The sequence below is a fragment of the Homarus americanus genome, unplaced genomic scaffold (genome assembly GCF_018991925.1).
Source record: "Homarus americanus isolate GMGI-L3 unplaced genomic scaffold, GMGI_Hamer_2.0 scaffold51859, whole genome shotgun sequence".
In the NCBI taxonomy this organism is placed as follows: domain Eukaryota; kingdom Metazoa; phylum Arthropoda; class Malacostraca; order Decapoda; family Nephropidae; genus Homarus; species Homarus americanus.
The window spans coordinates 3,717,809-3,737,934 of record NW_024711292.1 but is presented as its reverse complement, the minus strand read 5'-3'; the positions used below and the strand labels follow the sequence as shown (position 1 = coordinate 3,737,934).

Below are 20,126 nucleotides of genomic sequence, written 5' to 3'. Positions count from 1 at the left end.
CTGCTATAAAAAAATGTGTTGATAAAATAATAAAATTTACACAAGAGGTTATACTAAGATGTTAAACGCAACCATGGAAAGTTGGTAATATATCCGGATCAAATTATTGGTTTAACTTAATTTCTTATATAATATACTACTCTAGAATATCCATAAGAATAAAAAAACATTCAAAATTATACTTGTGCGTTAATATATTACATAAATTAATAATATTTCTGTATAAATATCGTAAAATACTTAAAATTATATATATAACTCGACCCGTATTCTTCGTCATACTAGCAGAAGGAACATGTTGTTGTGGTCGGCGACAAGAGGAGGCTCATTGAACCACCAGACCCGTCTTATATCTTTATCAGATCATTTGAATCATTGATCATAAGTTCATTGAGTTTATGAACCATCGAATCTGACTCGTGGTTCGTTAGCCGCCGGTCCTTACCCCAATACAAGTACAGTACATGACACGTTATATGACGGAGCACAGACACTGAGGATATGTTTAAGGTAGAAAAGTTAACCCGTCTCACCCAAAGTAAACATTATATACATAGATTATTAATTTCTTCTGAAGGATGTTGGTGGACCTCACAATGCAGGAATCTCAAGACAACACAACCTTTACCCGCCAAGTCAAAACGTAAGTACTAGGCTAGGTTAGGTTAGGTTAGGTTAGGTTAGGTTAGGTTAGGTTAGGTTAGGTTAGGTTAGGCTAGGCTAGGTTAGGTTAGGTTAGGTTAGGTTAGGTTTGTAAATGACCAACTTCAGTAATCTAGGATCAGAGTCATCAACTGTGATCAAACAGAACAAATACCGGATGGATAGTGGAAGCAAGTAAAGGTCTATGATAGGTCAAATAACTACAACCAATTTATTAACATATGATATTGGTGTATAGGTAAATGTGAGGAATTGCTCGATTTAATGGCTTGGTGTTCATTGGAGTTTACCTTAGTAATGGGGGAATTAAGGTTGTGGCCTGTTTAAACCCCCGTTGTATCTGCTGAGGTTGTCCTTCATCAGTCCAGTGGTAGTGCAGGAGGAAACCGGATTACCTACATGTTGGGTAGAGTCACAGTGGATAACCTCTTTCTCACATCAGACTCGGGGATAGAAACTGGGCGTCCACATTCAACTTTCCTGTGTGTTGACAGATAAAACAGATCCTATCATAAGTCAAATGATCCTTTACTGATCGTGTAGCGATCTTCATGACCCCATAGGGCTTCTAATAATGTTTTAATAATGATCCTAGTACTGTACTGTCATGTAGAGATGAAATGATCCTATGGTGATCTGAATAATCGTATATGTATTGATCCAGATGACAAATTCACTAATGGCTGTCTCAGAATCCATAAAATAAAACTCATCTGTTGTTGGTGGGTCAGGGGATGAAGGGAGACTAGTTTTGCCTCAGAAACAATGACTTTTATTATATTTTTATGGTCTTTTAGTTTTCTATTAACTCTTGATCTTATATATATTGCAGGAGGATCTCCCAAGGGGAGTCTGCACCAGTCACAGAAGCAGCTACAGCAGCTTGTCATGGCAGATGAACATTATGTAAATAGTATGTCAACCATGATTTATTTATAAGAATTTACTTTACAACATTATGCTTACTTTAGTTTTAATATGCATGGTGTCTGACAATAATTATTTTTAATCTGTACATTAAAGCAGTTGACGAAATGTTACTGTTTACTGTACTAGACTACAATATATAATGTTGCAGATATGACTTTAATTTGACAATACCTGAACTTTCCATGCTCTGTTTAGCCTAACATAGTTGATGGACATAGGAGCCTAGACCAGTACTCATCCAATCAGCACAATGAAACTTCTCTTTGTGAGAGTGTCATTGTATTTCTTCAGATCATGATTAGCAAAATTGTTGGTACTACTGCAGTATTTAATTAGGGAAAACAAATCAAATTCGAATACAACCAGAGAGAGTGGAGGGCCTCAAGCTATGAGTGATTGGGACATGCCATTTTTGGGTTGATTTTGTTTGATTTGGGAAAAACTACCCGTATTCTATAAACTTGCAAGAAATAAAATTAGGACTAATAAATTGTAAAGAGTTTTCATATTTCCAAAGTGTTAATACTGTAATTGATCCTTAACAAATACACTTACAGCAGTGACAACATTACTGAAATAAACACACTCTGGTTACTGATACACAAACATGAAGAAAGTAGATAATGGTGCATAGAATATTAAAATAATGAATAAACACAATTTTCGAAATGTGTTTTCTACTGGTTATCATTCTTTCATTCTAACTAAAAAAATACAAATAAATTTTGATACCTTTTGAATTGTGTTTTGCTAATTACCACTGCTGTTTGTCATTCCCTACATAGGCTACATTATATAATATATGCTGAACCAATGGGATTTTTCGTGATTATTATTATACAGTATTCTGAATACGTACTGTATCTATCACTTCCTCCCACTACCATTCTGTACTACCACCTCTCCCACACACAATGTTAAACACCATCTTGTACATTCTTACATATATGTACTGTGTATTGTTTATGATTTTAGGAAATTATTATAAAGGTAGTTGTTTGAAATTTATTTTTCTTTCAGAACAGAAATCTGGAGTTCTACAGTTGTTCCCCAATGTAAAGTCAACTGTGAAGAACATGTTCCATAATTTATCAAGTAATCTTAACCCCATGTATAGGTAAAGTATATTACATTGGTTAAAACAAATATGAAATAGGTTTTCCTGTTTTAATTACACCCAGGTCTACTTTAATTGTTTTCAGCATATGTGAAATACTGGATTTTTTTTTTTACCTTAGAAAGGTTATATCTCTTGCAGAGCTTTGAACAGTAGTGAAATGATGAACTCCTTTTTGCTCCATAGATGTGATCAAAAAACATCAGCCGTTGGACGAGTTAACCATCAGCTGGTGTTTCAGAGTTCCTTCACAGTAAATTGGCCCAAACCTGCCACTTTTGTTGGTTATGGTTTGAATAAAAAAAATGCCGAGTTATCTGCATTAGTAAAGGCTATTGAAATGCTCTATAATGGTAAGTATATGCCAACAATTAATACTTGTTTTTTGTCTGATGTCTCACTGTCAAGAATATTAATGACTGTTATTGAAATTAGTAACTGCTAAAGCCTTTTCAGTGTTATCTCTGAAAGGGCAGGTCATGCTAATGATACTAAACTTGTATTGGATGGTATTATCTTAGTTATATTTGTGAGCTCATTTTACAATTGTTTTGACATAAAAAGTACAGGGAAACATCAGAGAACTGTCATTGTTAAATCTATCCACCTTGGTGTTGTCCCTTTGCCAAAACTTAATCTGACTCAGCCAACTCAGGTTCCCTCCCTTCTCTCATTGGGTAACACTGAAGTGGGCTGTAAATGAAGGTCATCCCAATGTAATGATTGGTTTGTAACTGAGCCAAATGAGGGTCATAAGAATGTGGGGACAAGACTCTTTATCCTTCATTCTTTAAGGGATTGGGTACATCATCAAGACCTATTTTTTTTAAGAACTAGGGATTCAGTGGGAGGATTTCATTTAGTTCCAGCTATCATTTATGAGGGGCCTGAGTTTTCACTCTGTAGACTCTGGCTGGTAAAGTGTGAGTCACCTAGTGCAGTCTCTTTTGTAAAAGAGGGTTTGAAGATAAGTCCCTAATTTTCAAGAAAGGAACACACTCAAATCGAAGCCTTACTGTGTTTAAATGTATTTTTATTTATTATTTTTTATCTAAAGCTGCCTGAATAGCTACATATTTTTTCCCCAGATAACTACATAAGTGTGAATGGTTACCCTATTACAATATCAGTGGAGGAAAAAAAGAAATTACTTCAAGAATGGAATCTTCCACCGGTGATTACTGTGCCCACTCCTCTTTTAGAGGAAGGCTTGGACTTGCTGCAACAATTTGATAAGGTTAGCAGACTGAAATGCTTGTATTGTGGGAGAGGCACCACTGGTTTAGGCATTACCCCTTCCCCCTTTAATATTCTATGCCCCTTAACCCCTTCCCTACAGGGATGCCACTTTTAATATTTTATTTGGCTAAATTCAGGTTTTTTAAATGTGGATCCGTGTGGTTATAGTGTCTGGGTTTTTATGCATGTAAAAAGGTAAAACTCCTTTATTCAATTGTTTCCTCTAACTCTAAGGTCTTACTATGTCTTCTGTGCCTTACACCTTTGAGAAATATTGTTATTTTATTATTTCATATAACCAAGAAGTGTTTCAGGTCTTGCTAACATAATCTTTAATTTTAGATCGAGCCGCTCATAACTCAACAGTCCTCAAGTGTGTCTGAATCTTTGTTGTCACATGTCAGAGAAGACTCAGAGGATGAAGTTGGACTTGGAAAGGAAGATCTCATGGAAACTGATGAAGGTACTCTATAGACCAGTCTTCTTAAAAATTTAAATTTTGTGAATTCTAGAGTAGGTAAAATTGGGAATGGCGTTTTGTTGAATATCCAGTATGATATACAATGAGACTCTAATTTGTATTGGGGCACATTCCTGTTGGATGCTGCAGATAATAAATACACTCATTGTACCACATGACCAAACCAACTCAGCTTTACTTCTCTTATCTCACTGCTTATACTTGTCACTCTTACTCTTGCATCAGTTCCCTCATGTCTCCATCTATGACAAACCCAATATTCACTACAACATCCCATCTCAGTTCTCTCGGGCAATTCTTCCTCTATCCTTAATGCCCATTTTCCTACTCCACACATCAACACTGTCCTAATCATTGTTTTGTTTTTAACCTTTACTTCCATTTTCTTGGCATCCATCTGTCTGACACAACTTCAACCTTTCTCCATTTTACTCATCCAACCTTCACCCTATCCCTCACTCCCTGAAACCTGTCTACCAGCATTCCATGACTGTCCTTTTTTTTCTTGGCGAGGGTTTCTTTTTACTATTTACTAAGACATTCAGTGGTGTTGGCCACTTGCAGATTCTTTACTATTCCCTTTTCTGCCTCTTTTGGTTATTATAATGACATAAAATCCCCCCCCCCCATATGGAAGATGTAAGTGTAAATGTAATGAGGGTAAGTGGGAACAATGTAAATGCAACGAACGTTGTCCCTAGATCGGTAGCCCAGTGTTTTGGTCAGTCTATCACTCTCAATCTGAAATACTGTATACTGTACATAGTTGGTACAGTACATAGTCCATAAAATCAAAATCCCTACTATGATGGGGTATCTAGGGTTTTCAATCTTCAAATTTAGTTGGTTACCAGCAGAAATTCAGGGTCCAGAATGTATCTCATTGTTCTCATAAATTATTTACTGTACAGTATTTCCATTTCTGAGGATTCCATATCTACAATGTTTTCAAAGAATGTAACCCAAGTGAAAGTCAACGGTCTCCTCTACTGTAGGTCGGTAATTCATATACAGTATATATTTTCATTCATGAAAATAGATAAAATAGTAAGATTGAATGAAAATGAGAATGGTGATATACTTACTCTATGACATACATATCTTCATTATAATTTCTAAAAACATTGAAACATAAGACTGCCTCATAGATATGTCATATTTTGATAAAAATTGTTTTGTAGAACTTGTGTTTTTTATTGATAGTAACAAGAACTAAACTTAACATATACATATTCTGTCATTCTTCTCAAGCATTATTACTATATTTGTTCAAATATGTAAGAAATGAAAAGCCTTAAATAATGTTTTTGTAAGATGTTTTGCAGCTGCCAATTTGAATCTACTGTAATTATTATACATAGTACATTTGTATTATTCTTATACCAATATTTCTCTCTGTTTTATGAACATATTTGTTGTTTTAGACTTTAATACATAACCAGGGAAGATCAGTTGTAAGTTGTAAAGTGATAAAGCTTTTTAGCATTCTGTTTATTTCACATCAGAGATGTCTCAGATGCCCAACAACTTGGAGGAGAAGAGTCAGTATAAAATAGATTTACTCACTGGACAGGAATATACTGGAAACATAGAGGACTTGGGTAACTCTGGTTACCGTAACAGAGAACTCCTCAACAAGCTGTACAGCAAATTGCAGCATCAGAGTAGCAGAGATCAAGACTCTGTGTCTCTTCCCATGCTTCAGTATAAGTGAGCATTAATGTTTTTGTTGTGTACTGTAGTTATTTATAGGTGCCCTTTAGTTACCCAGGTTACTGAATGCTCCTCATATTACTGTGATCAGGATGGTAAGCATACTGTATACAGATTTCACACTTCTGAGTGGTTCAGTAGTTATAACAAATCTTAACTTATCCATTTATATAAGTAAGGTTTCTGTAAGACAAAAACATTAATTATTATTCTTAGTTACCTTATTGATATGACAAAATAAAACCTTTTGCTAACCATCCTGTTTATTCAATCAGATTATGAATTGAAAAGGATGGCAGGGTAAAGTAGAAGTAATTAAACATCATCCAACAAACCATTACAATGGCAACACCTAGTTAATTTTGGTGCAAAATGCACTTTAAGTTAACCATGTGTCACATGTTGATCATATCTACCAAGTTTATTGCAAACTGGAAACCCATTATCAAGTTATTTTGGAGCAGACAGAGAGACAGGATTGAAAACAATACATTACCCCACAGTTGTAGGCAAGGTAATTAATTGTACCATGAAATAAGAAGTATTAAACTGTGATCCTTTGTTTACAGGTCAGACTTGCAAGAAGCACTAGATAAAAAACGAATATTGATTGTGGCTGGGGACACAGGTTGTGGCAAGAGTACACAGGTATGGAGTTTGTTTAAGAATACTGTCCTGGAAAGTATTAGCTAAGGTGCATGGGTACAAGAGACTAGGGAAGAGAAACAAGGAGAGGAAATTATAAGTTGATAGGTTGGCACCACTGTCTCTGAAGTAGATATGAGTTGAATTTATTGCTAAAGTCTGTTTATAGGTGGTAACATATTTAATACTGTAGGTCTATTAATACCTAGTAAGGAAACAGGTTCAGATATATTCAGTAATTATTCCCATAACCTTAAGTGTTCAAGCAACACAATTTACTATAATGAGACCTTGTATAGAAACATAATTCTTAGATTACACAGCATTTTTCTGTAATCATGTAGAATAAACCCTCTCAAATCCATTACCCCTGGGACCTAACAGTTGCCAGTGTTTGGATGTTCTTGGGTTTCAGTAACTTAAGACACCACCAGTAAGTTTGCATAATAATTTCACTTTTTGTGTAATTAACAGCAAAATATGTTTACCTTTGTGGCCCCACTACAATGGAGGCATTTTGCTAGCTTTTTGAGATATTATAAAGGCATACCGGTATATGGGAAAAACACACCCATTATTGCCCAATGTAAACCAGAAACTGAAAGTTGGAGGACCAGAAGTCCAGGTTTTTGGGTGGAATGCCCAGATTTTACAGAAGGTAATATTAAATGTCATAAAGTATTCCTATAGCCAAGTCTGTTTTGGGTGGAGTTCAACTGTTGAAATACTTAATTTGTTATGAGATTTATTGCATTCCTTCCCAGCATCATTACAGTATAATGTTTTTTCCACTATCCATAACCAGTTGCTTATAGTATCTGTATTTATGCCAGTCACTTTATTTAATGCCTGTTTTAATAATAATAAAAATAACCATCGTCCATTTGTTTAAGGGTGTTAGAATTTTTTCTTTACTGTTTACTGATCAGAAATAGATGCTAACCCTTTTCATTGTTATTGTAGGTACCACAGATGATACTGGACCAATGGACTGAAGAAGGTAGAGGCTCTGAGTGTAATATCCTAATTACCCAACCAAGGCGAATATCTGCAATATCTCTGGCAAAGCGAGTTGCAAGAGAAAGAAATGAAAAGGTTAGACAAATGCTGAAGCAAAGATAATGAAGTGATAATTTTGATTTTTTATATTTATATCACACTACAGTAACTGTTATTTTTTTTTATATTGGCATATTAGGGTTTTGCAATTATGTATACCATATTTAACTGTTAAAAACTTCCTTTATGTGATTAGAAAAATTCGTACTTAAAACTGAAGCTTCATTAAAGTACACATTGCATGCCACTTTACTTGCTTGATATTTAATATTTACTGTAAAAAATGATAGGGAACAATTTTTATTTATTTATTTTTATTTTTTTTTAAATAGATCTGTTCTTTGACAGACCCCAAGATGTCACAGGAAGTTAGTGTATAATGCCAGAAGTATTAGAAACACTATTGGTATTATTGGCAGAGGATGTCCCTGGTGATGGATCTTGTGGGTTTATCAGGGATCAGGTCTGTTTTCCTCATAGCATAGGTTTACAAGCTCTACAGATTACTGTTATGCTATTTTACATAAACTGTTATATTTTGTATAAAAGTTATTGCAGCTATACTCATTCATAAATCTCTTTACAGGTGGGCGAGAGTGTAGGTTACCATGTGCGTTTAGAATACAAGCGACTCCGCAATCGGGGTGGTATTATGTTCTGTACAACGGGCATGCTGCTTCAGAATATTCATTCCAATTCCACTTTAGAGGGTATATCACATGTCATTGTGGATGAGGTTCATGAACGTTCAGTACAGACTGACCTTCTGTTGATTCTGTTACATCGTCTTATGCGAAACCATAGTAGCTTACGGTTAATTCTAATGAGTGCATCCTTGAGCACCAAGCAATTGCAGAAATATTTTGGTGAGGATGAAACCACACTTCTAGAGGTACCTGGCACACTGTATCCCCTCACACGGCACTACCTTCCTCATGTTCTAAATACACTTGGGATTAACCCCAAACGCTACCAGATAGAAGCTCTCATGAAACCTGAATCCCGACCTATTGTCAACACTGACCTTGTTGTTGCTGTGATTCGAGCAATAGATCACTCAAGACCTCCAGGAGCTATTCTTTGTTTCCTTCCTGGATGGCAGGACATCTCTTTAGTACAAGACAGACTACTGGAACATAAGCATTTGGGAAAGAAACTGTGGGTTTTGCCTCTTCACTCACGTCTCACCTCACAAAGCCAAGAGATGATCTTTGAGAGTCCACCATATGGGCAGCGAAAAGTGGTACTTGCCACTAACCTCGCTGAAACAAGTTTAACAATAAATGATGTTGTGTATGTAGTTGACTCTGGATTTCATAAAGAGCATAGGTGAGTGCTTGTATTAAGAACCCTCTTTATCAGGGCCTACATGCTACATAGAGATAGTTTAACCAAATACTTATATTTTTAACTATTCTTAACCCATTGAATTCCAAAGTCATCAACCCTAGAGAGTTCATGCTTCCTTTTACACCTACTTGTCAACTACAATTCAAAAAAGTATTTTTCAACATACTGTTAGTATAATGTAGTGTGTGAATCCCACTTGTTAGTTAATAAGACCATTATTACTCTAGTGAATAACCACAATACTGTACAAACATTTCATGTTTCAGCAGTGAAGTAATTATAATATGACAATCTCCATGTCATAAACTTTGGCCAAGATTTTTTGTTAACTTGTTTTAAATACTTGTAGGCATATTGGTACTGTTTGAGAGCTATTTATTTATTTGATTATACTGTACAGTATAAGTTCAGAATAGATGGGAGATCACCACAGTTTGTTATTCTTTCATTAATGAGGTGTATTAGTGAGTAGTTGAGAAAGGCAGTGACCTAGAATGAAAGTTGATTCTTAGCACTTTTACATATCAGGGATAAATTATACAAGTGTTGAGTATCGCATTTTCTGGAGTCATCCCATATTTGAAATATCTTCCTTGGCAGTCATTTTCCGGTCTCAGAATATTAATACTGTGTATAATAGTAAGAAAATCATTATGAGTTTACTTCAATACTTATTTTTATACTGTACTTCCAATCCCACCTCCAGCCAGTGGGACTGTTCACCCCTAACTTGTGTGGCTAGAATTTTGTGTTCATATGGAGTACAGTATCTCTGAGCACATGAATCTAATCTCTTTAAAGGAACACTAAAGTAGATTAGTATCTCTCCTCCCCAGATATAATAGTAAGAAAGACTTGACTGTGCTTGGAAATCACTGGATATCTCGGGCAAACAGTCAACAGCGGGCTGGTAGGGCCGGTCGAGTTCAGCCTGGCGAAGTGTTTCATCTTTATTCATCGGATGTTCACCAAGATATGAGTCAATACCCAATTCCAGAAATTATGAGAATACCTTTGGAACATGTCATTCTTCAGTGTAAGGTCAGCATAATAATTTTTCTTTCAAGCATGTCATTCTCCGGTTTAAAATTAGTACTGTATATAAACAACTACAACTTAACATAAATTGGCCTGATCTGAACCAGCACCATCATCAACGTTTCACACCCATTACCCATCTTTATAATCTCATTACAGTGACCCCTCTGTTAACGAAATCAATCCGTTCCAGAAGGTCGTTCGTTAACCGAAACCATTGTTTCAGTGGGTTTTTGGGTAATTGGTTCCAGCTCACCGAAAATTTCCTAAATTCAACAAAAATGGTAGAAAAGTTCACTTACTTTGAGGTGTGTATGTAGAAGGCTCCTGGATGATGATGATGGGATTTAGAATGGGGGTGGAGGAGAAGGAAGAAGAGAAGGCATTGGGGTGGAAGAGAAGTCACCCCATGGCGCCATTTCACCCATAAAATTTTAGCTCTGGTGTAATTCAAGATTATTTTCTTTAAATTAACACTGCACTGCATTATATATTGTCAATATGTAAAATATATTTCAAAATGACCAATAATTTGCTTGGAAACACAGAAAAAAAGCGTTTAGTTGAAGAGAGTCTCAAGCAAGATGTTACCTCCAGTGAAAACAGAGAGAGACTAACTCCTGTTTGCTGTGTTAAGAGGCCGGATGCCGCGCATTAAACTAGTCACTTTACCTTCAGTTATGTTCAATAATTGTTAAAATGACTAAAAAATTGAATATTAAACTTTTAAAATTATTGAATAGTTTAAACTTCTTGATATTTACTAAAATAGTAAGGAATTTAAGCCCTAGAACCGATTAATGTATTGGCGGACTGATACTAAAGCTGGTTGCCCGGTCAGTGCAAGCGAAAACATGTTGAGGTCGGTTCGTAAGAACTTTGTTAACCGAATTTTTTTTCGTTAACCGAATTGAAGATCCTTATGGAAGGCAGTTCGTTAATCGAAATTACGTTAACCGAGGTGTTCGTTAAACGAGGGGTCACTGTATATTATTACTGTATATTCTTACTTCAGTAAACCCTGGTCAGCTATGTCCTACACTTCTTTCCTTTCCATATCTCTATCTTATTTCATATTTTCTACAACCTATTGATCTCAAGCAAGTCATTTCTTTTGCTTCTTCCTCATGCACCTGGAGTCCATTCTTCATTGCCTTACAGGAGTGTTGGCTCTTAATATTTTTTCTATACATTCCCAACTTTGCTTCCTTTGACACAGTTCTTTCTTGCCATACATTTCTTAGTGGTCCTCAGCTACTTTATGAATCGTCTCATCACCCACTGTTTTATATGCTATCACATCCACTCGCTTCCTCCATTATATAACTATTCAAGTTGGCATTTATTTTTCTGTTTACTTATTTTCACATTCACTGTTACTTTTCAGTCTTCCAGCCTCATGCACTAATATTTGTAACTTTTCCTCTCAACTGCCCACCTCAACAGTACCATTTGCAAACAATAGTGGATTTATCTTCCATTTGTAATTTGTACTTTACTCCTATTTACCAAACTTGCTGTCCTTCCTTTTATTCATGCCTTCATAGCTCTTCTATATACAGTATAATGAAAATTATTAATATTTTATTTTTCAGTCTCACTGTGGAGAGGAAAGTGTGGTAAGTTTTCTTTCTGATGGGCTCAGTGTGCCATCACGGAGATCAGTCTTTGCAGCTGTCAGTACACTAAAGAACCTTGGCATGCTCCATTCAGAAGATTGGCAGGACGGTGAAACCCTTACTGACCTTGGACGACGTGTTGTACAATTTTCAACACCACCTCACTTGTCAAAAGCTCTTGTTTATGCCTCTATTTTCAGGTTAGTACAGTATATATTACAGCTAAAAAAATTTCAGTTAGACTTGGTTTTGGTTATCAAACCCTCTAAAATATGGCTGCTTAAATTATCTTTAGCATGGAGATATGATAATTGCAATTACCGGGTAGTGAAAAGAGCTGTTAAAGCCTTGTGTGTTTTAGAAGAATAAATATTGATTGTAAAAAGTGCTTCTGTTGTAACAGTTGACATAACGGTCTTCTACTTCAGGTGTGTGGATGCTGCCCTTACAATTACTGCTGTCTTAACCAGTGGACGAGGCATCTTCCATAATAGCATTGAGTTGCGGTCTATGATAAGGGAAACTAAAGCTAAAGCTGACCCCACTAGTGATCTTTTAGCAATATTAGAACTCATCAAAGAGTGGAATGAACTGGAATACTATGAAGACAAGCTTCTGTTTTGTAATGATAATAATATCAGTCATAGATCTTTACTTTTTAATCAAGGTTAGTGATGTGATTTACATATTAAGTAGTCCCCAGTGAAAGTTGGGCTACAATAGGGATGTGTAATGTCACATTAGCTATTAAGTAATGGCATGGATATTATATTCAGGAAGGTCTTGGAACTGCAAGGCCATCAACTGTACTTAGTTTTATAACTGGAAATCCTTCTTTCTTTCACAGGTATAAAACGTGTCTATGGTAACCACTTACATGATGGATTATTAGTAAATAAAGAAGACATTTCATCATCATTTTCTTCATGGAATGTCAATAGCCATAACAAACAGCTGGTACTGGGTGTTTTGTTGGCAGGGATTGGAAATGTCATGCACCTACAGAGAGGTACCTTTTCAAAGGGAATCCTAAATTCCGACTCATTCGTCATTAATACCGAGTAAGTAGTTTATCGGGTACACTATTGCATCATTTATTGCTTAGTTAATCACTGATTTATGTTGCAAGTTCTAACATATAAACCAGGTAACACACAAAATTGTACTACCATATATTATACCAAGAGGTTGAATTTACTACTTCTTCATATAGGCTGCTTATACATACTACACTTAACTTCATCCTATTCCTCATGAATTATAAGAAACCACTAGTTCTTAGTTGTAAATATTTTATAATTCATGCTCATTATTGCTGACCTAAATTCCTACTAGATAAATTCTTCAACCATGGAACTGATATTTGCAGGCAAGGGGCAAGAATAGATACAGGAAGTGAATGTGTGCTTCATCAGATTTCTAAGGATACAGTTCAGCTTTCACAGCATCTCCTATGTATTCATCTAAGCAGAGATGATGTATCGAGAAGAACAGTTGCCCGTGACCTGTCAGTGATGCAGCCTCTTAGTGTAGCATTGTTTGCTGGACACTCCCTAACAATGGAAGAATTTGACGATGGCTGTGTAATTAGAATTGATGGAAAAGAACAACTGTCATTTTCTGTTGATGAAAGGTAATGTATTTTACTGCTAAAGACCTTAGTCTGTACATATGCAGTAGGTTGTATTTTTCTGCAGAGTAGTGACCTACACAAAATCTCTTAAGCACCTTGTTACTGCTGAATGTAGGGTAAAATTGCGGTACGTACATTACAGTTGTTCCCTGCTTAATGTCGTTCATGTAAAACACTATGATATACAAAGCAGATTTTCCTATTGAATTGCAAATAGTTTCTGAAGATGTGTTCCTAATATGAGTTTTTTTGCTCTATAACATAACAAAAAATACAAATCGAATATACCTGTACTGTACAAGTAATTAATACTTTAAAGACTGGCTATTTGGACTATACAATATATACTAAAACAAGTAAAAATTTAAATGGAATTAAACTCACATCAGTGGAGCAAACAAATTTGGTAGCTAGTCTTAGCATCATTAGTTACCCACCTCAGTTCCTGCAATTTGAGTTTTGTTGCTTTATATACCCCCAAAAAAAAAGACAATAACATTAAAGGTAAAATGACAGTAAAATTGAAACAGCAAAATGCCAAAGACTAGTAAAGTAAATGGGAAACTGATGTAAGCATATGCCTGTGAAATGAAAGGAGTGGACAGTACTGTACAGTACTTTATGTAGAGCATAGTCAGACTCCCACTTTGGCCCTCAAAGATGTGGTTAATGTTATGTCTGAAAAATATGCTCCAAGTTCATTAATTTTGACCTTTCCTTTTTCCTTACTTTCATTTTTGTCCTTTCCAGGACTGGCAGATTTATACTGAAGCTCCGTAGTGCAGTGGACCAGATGGTGCAATATATAATCAAGACTCGGGGAACTGGCACATCTCCCTTGTATCTTGATACATTCTGTGATGACCTGGTGCAGCATGTGAGTTATCTCATAGAAAATAGTGAATTCAATCAAAAAAAAAAGTCTGTTACTGAAAATGCAAATCTGTGATATTATTCTTATGTTCATATCAAGTTTACTGTAAATAATGTAAATTTTTAAATTGACAATTTAAATTGGACCCATGAAAAATATACTATATAAGTATTTTAAGCATTTTACTAACAGATTCCTTCATACGGAAAATACAAGGGACATAAACCTATTTGTGAACAGTACAGTGTCTAGTCTCTGCACTTGTATATGTGGTGTATGTATTGTGCTTGTACCCATGTATGGCATATATACCAGTGTGTATGATAAATTTACTTTTGTCTGTGGGTCTGCAACATATACACCTATATGTGTATGTGCAAGAATAGTATTTGTAATTTAGTGTGATAAATGTACACAAGTGTGTGGGACACTTGAAACCAGGTGTATGAAGCATACACCTGGATGAGTCATTGCACTTGCTTCCAAATGTGAGTTACTCCTGTACCCACCCACACATACAATGTACATGATTGCACTGCACTCATCTTCTCCATCCACCTTCCAAAAACATATTAACTGGATTATATTATAATCAAACTTATTTTTACATCTTGGTGACACAATATCTTGAATAAGTTTGAGTCTTATCAGTACTTTTAGATTACCTTATATATTAATTATCCACCTTTATTGTTTTTATTTTTTTATCCACCAAAATATCTGTTGCTAACCTATTAACAAGGCAGCCTTCAGGTTACTAACTTCATTCATGTACTAGGAGCTACCAGCACTGGAGCAGACATTCATTCACCACAGCCACAAAAACTCTTGAAATTAATGTTTATCACAAAGGTTTGAGGTGTATCAAGCATATACAAAGTTTCCCCATAAGTGTGTCATTTATTTACATACCTGTATGGTATATTTAAATATATTATTTTATCAGAAACAAAGGTTACACTTAAATATAATACAAGTCACATAGTTTTGATCAGGAGATATTCTCATGCAATGGTCATTTATTCCACCACTAAAATATTTGGAAGACTAAGAAACTACATGAATTTCTTAAAGATTATTAATATCATAAAATATTTACTTAAATCATGAATATACTCGAGTACTGTATAGAAGGCATTGCGCGTAAGAAGGGTGAGCGTGTTTAAAGTTTTGAACCTATTCCCTGTCCATTACCCACAAAATCTTTACCAATTTTCATAATTTTTGTCCTTTTTTGTAGTTTTAGGGGATGTATGAGAAAAATGTATCACATTCCATAATATGCCTGATTACTACTAATAATAACTACCTGTACTATTAATCACTAATAAATTTTTTTAAGTGGTACATATAATTAATATCACAAATAAAGCACATAAAAAGGCATACAGCTCCTCCCCGACTTACGACCTGCCTCAGTCGTACCAAAATTTTGTCAAATTACATATTTTTGAGTCCCAACGTCAGTGATTGCGCTGTGTACTGACAAAATTTTCGTTTGTAATTCACTTTAAAATAGCTGGCAAGCTTAAAAGTGAGAGTTTTGTGGTGCTGAGAAGAAAAAGAGACACCCATTTTAGATTTTCTATGTAATATTTAAGCATTTTCGACTTACGACCTGGATTTGGGTCCCTAACCCCATTGCAAGTCGGGGAGGAGCTGTATACTGAAAAAACGGTGTACAGTAACCAAATTTGACTGAGCATGTTTTTACTTATGAAAATTAAATTAAATTTTATTGTTTTTCTCTCAAACAAGAAGATATCAGTCAAAAGGGGTGCTAATAAAAAAAACAATAATAACAATAATAAAACTGTACTCACCAACCTAGTGGTGACCTTCTGATTGTCTTAAGTGTGTAGGGGGTGAATCGATAATCAAGCAATGCTTAGGCACTACCAGACTCACACGAAAACACCATAAAAGCAGCATTAAAACCACTGGGAAGAAGGACGGTTTGCTGTGTCAGACTGTTAACCATGAAAGACCATACAGCTGGCTATAAGACACCAATGAAAACGTGTATTCGATATGATGGCAGATTCTCCCTTCTTGCACATAATGCTTCATATCACATATACAGCAAAACTGGGTCAATCAATTACCTGATGTAAATATACTGTATGTACCTAAATGGGATACAGGTAAGTATAGTTTTCAAACAGATATATAATTCATCTTTTTAAAGTTTGAAGATTTATCTAGTAATCAAATACAACACGAAGATTGTTCTAGAGGGGCCTTATTTTTCTTAGGATACCTTGACATTGGTTCACTTCCATCTTTTTCCCTTCTTTGCAAGATATTTTAAAAGATAACTGCAGTGTAAGTTTAAAATATGGAAGAGTCACTTTCAGAAAGTGGTATTGTAGTAACTCATATATGTCCAGTACAGGGTTTGAAAAAAATCTTTGCTTCTAATACAGTATTTAAGAGAGAGACATGTCGATGAGTGCAAGGAACTTTCATGTTTTTGCACCGGTTTACCCGGGCAAGTGCATGTTTCTTTTTTGTTACATTACTGCATAAATTTTTATTGTGATTTCATGATGTGATAAAACTATTTATAAATTTTGAGTACAAGCTGAACTAAAGACAAAGAGGTTAGTCTCATTATTATATGATGTATATCATTATTATCATAACTTGATTACTTTCTGTTTGCATTGGGTCAAGTTGAAGAGCAGGAAGAAAGTCTTGCAGGACAATAGAAGTTTTTTCACCACTTGTCCTGTAGGATGAGTGAAACCTATCCCACATGAATAACAAGGCATACCTGTGTTTACATATACTATAACAAATATACCATATTCTGTATATGAGGTGACTTGAGATGTGTTTATTATACAGGTTGACAACCCTTTATCCGAAATTCCAAAAACCGAAAAGCTCTAAAAACCGAAAGGTTTTTTTTTGGCAATTTTTTTATTTATTTATTTTTTTTTAACAGGGATTAGCCCACCCGGGCATAGATCACTGACCCACATCGGGGCCTAGGGGGCGAAAATGTAATAGTAATAATAATTATAATAATTATTCATAGTAAATAAAAATATTAATAAAAAATACACCAAAATAAAATAATAATGATAACAATAATAATAAAATATAATAATAAAATTAAAAATAATAATAACAATAATACTGTAATAATAAAATAATAATAATAATAATAATAAAGAAATACAAGAATGAAAAAAAAGATCAAAAGTGAGAAACACGACTAGACCTATGAATTATTATTACTAGAATTTCTATTATATTTTTGCCACCCAGGCCCCAATGTGGGTCAGTGACTTGTGCCCGGGTAGGCTAAAAAAAAAAAGAAGAAGAAGCCATTCTGAAAACCGAAAAATTCCGAAATCCGAAATGTCTCTGGCCCCAAGGATTTCGGATAAGGGATTGCCAACCTGTATTACTATACTTATTTAATAATTACTAAACTTTAATGGCATTCTTCATGTGAACTAGGGATGCCTGTAAATTATTGATAATTATAATATACAGTGATCCCTCGGTTAACGAGCACAATCCGTTCCAGCAGGTTGTTCGTTAACCGAAACCATTGTTTCAATGGGTTTTTGGATAATTGGTTCCAGCTCACCGAAAATTGCCTAAATTCAACAAAAAAGGTAGAAAAGTACACTTACGTTGAGGTGTGTATGTAGAAGGCTCCTGGATGATGATGATGATGGGAATAAGAATGGGGGTGGAGGAGAAGGGACAAGAGAAGGCATTGGGGTGGAAGAGAAGTCAACCCATGGCGCCATTTCACCCATAAAATTTTAGTTCTCTTGGTGTAATTCAAGATTATTTTCTTTAAATCAACACTACACTGCATTATATATTGCCAATAAGTAAAATAAATTTCAAAATGACCAATAATTTGCTTGCAAACATGGAAAAAAAGCATTTAGTTGAAGAGAGTCTGAAGCAAGATGTTACCTCCACTGAAAAGACAGAGAGACTGGCGCCTGTTGCCAGGCTGGATGGCGCGCATGAAACTAGTTTCCTTACCTTCAATTATGTTCAATAATTGTTAAAATGACTGAAAAAATTAATATTAAACTTAAAATTATTGAATAGTATAAACTTCTTGATATTTACTAAAATAGTAAGGAATTTAATCCCTAAAACTGATTACTGTATTGGCGGACTAATACTACAGCTGGTGGACCGCCAAATGCAAGCGAAAACATGTTGAGGTCGACTCGTAAAAAACTCGTGAATCGAGGGATTGCTCGTTAACCAAAGTTAAGAATCTTATGAAAGGTAACTTGTTAACCGAGGGATCACTGTATATACATATACTGTACTGTATATTTGTTACATATACCAGTACAGTATACATATCAATTAACACTGTACATATTCACATTTAACTCATAGAGGAATGTTCATACAAACAGAAATTACGATAAATAACACTTTTAAGTATCTACATACAGTATTCAGCCAACAAGAACTATTCTATAGCATCTTCGACTTGCCTCTCCTTCTGTCTCTTGTGTCTGGGTGTATCATACCACTCAATAGCCATATCACCACTCTGCACACTCGCCTTGGTCTGTGGAATAACCAAAAGGGTAATTACTACAACTTCACAGTAAGCTTTTCTCTTAAGCTGCTCTTTCTATTCTATTAATAACAAAAGTGCAAGCTGTTAAACCAAATACCTAAATAATTCATATTCACTATACAGAAGTATTTTACTGTGTACATTAAATATACAGTGCATTCCAAGAGTTCATACTCATACATTGACAAAATGAAGAATATCTTTCTGAACACATACATTTAAATCAATGTGGAGGAACTGAGAAACATTCAGAGGGGATTATGTGCAAGGAATTATATCTATGTAAGTTCATGGCATGTAATTTGAAACTCAGATAAAATAAAGGGGAAATGATGAATTCTGCCTTAGAGTATGGGTTTTTGGCACACCCTTTATAATACACAAGTTATTGGGCTCTATGTTTTTCCTCTAAAATATCCTAGTCTACTCAACCTAAGACAGAAAAGGGTCAACCTGGAACTAATTGTGACAAAATATTTTTCAGCAATATTGTTTAGAATGAAGTCTTTAAATATCCTATTAAGAGAAATCAATCAATAGTACAAACACAAAATTTCTCAGCATCTAGTCCAGTTACATAATTACAAACCTACAACTGGTCCCCCAAGGAAAGATTAACCCCTTCACCATGGGGACACCACCTTTAATATATTTTATTTGGCTAACGACAGACAATTAGACAGATTTTTTCAGCTCAGAGGGGAGTTCATACACAAGGGGTTAATGTTTAGCCAAGGTAAAATAGTCGTGCTTACTCTGATCTGTATAATTGTTTACACCATCTTGCCCCAAAAATGCAATTAAAGGGTCAATCATATTTAAGGTAATGACAAATATCCAAATTCACAGAAGAAATTCAAAGGTAGTCAGGAGCAATAGCAAAATTCTATGGTGGGTTAAAGGACAGCACCACTGAATTCAATATATTGAAATGGAAGGCAATCTCAAACCCATTATTCAGGCTGAGTAATGGGGAACTGGTTGGTGTATCAAAAGTCCCAGTTTGAGATTGATGCAGATGGGAACAAAATTAATACAAAGCCAACTGTATTAACAACAGAGGAACTGGTGGAGCACAGAAGCTGTAATCGACATGTCATAAGTAGCAGCAATCTTCAATAGGCAAGCTTATCAAACAACTTCCCACTGGGCAGGTATTGATGTAAAGTGCTTAGTCAAATGAAGG

At 35.1% G+C, this 20,126-nt stretch overlaps 2 protein-coding genes and 1 long non-coding RNA gene across 9 annotated transcripts in view; 1 reads left to right on the top strand and 2 right to left on the bottom strand.

The window, feature by feature from the left end:
- The first annotated feature begins 294 nt into the window (after positions 1-294).
- On the top strand, positions 295-15,708 carry LOC121874474 (ATP-dependent RNA helicase DHX30-like). 2 transcript variants are annotated; one of them, XM_042378648.1, is made up of 16 exons: positions 295-643; positions 1,496-1,576; positions 2,614-2,710; positions 2,897-3,063; positions 3,799-3,947; positions 4,292-4,412; positions 5,936-6,140; positions 6,713-6,791; positions 7,752-7,883; positions 8,434-9,176; positions 10,034-10,238; positions 11,831-12,054; positions 12,283-12,521; positions 12,702-12,915; positions 13,224-13,487; positions 14,238-15,708. In XM_042378648.1, exons 1-16 carry the CDS (start codon positions 502-504, stop codon positions 14,434-14,436), a joined length of 3,261 nt encoding a protein of 1,086 aa, XP_042234582.1. In that variant the 5' UTR covers positions 295-501; the 3' UTR covers positions 14,437-15,708. The 2 variants fall into 2 exon arrangements, with proteins under 2 accessions (XP_042234582.1, XP_042234657.1); XM_042378723.1 differs by lacking the exon at positions 295-643 and having other exon boundaries at positions 1,496-1,569.
- On the bottom strand, positions 861-7,841 carry LOC121874589. The gene is made up of 2 exons (XR_006090469.1): positions 7,732-7,841; positions 861-1,143 (listed from the first exon to the last, which is right to left on the bottom strand). It is a non-coding gene; the product is annotated as an uncharacterized LOC121874589 (long non-coding RNA).
- Positions 15,709-18,593: 2,885 nt separating the features above from the next.
- The window catches only part of LOC121874141 (MDS1 and EVI1 complex locus protein EVI1-A-like), a 30,940-nt gene continuing 29,407 nt past the window's right edge, over positions 18,594-20,126 (bottom strand). For 3 of the 6 annotated variants that reach the window (XM_042378150.1, XM_042378398.1, XM_042378325.1), the window contains exon 10: positions 18,595-18,928. In XM_042378150.1, the coding sequence (XP_042234084.1) occupies positions 18,827-18,928 (102 nt within the window). In that variant the 3' untranslated portion in view covers positions 18,595-18,826. Of the gene's footprint in view, positions 18,929-20,126 lie in introns of all 6 variants that reach the window. The other 3 variants (XM_042378476.1, XM_042378233.1, XM_042378542.1) reach the window with 2 other exon arrangements.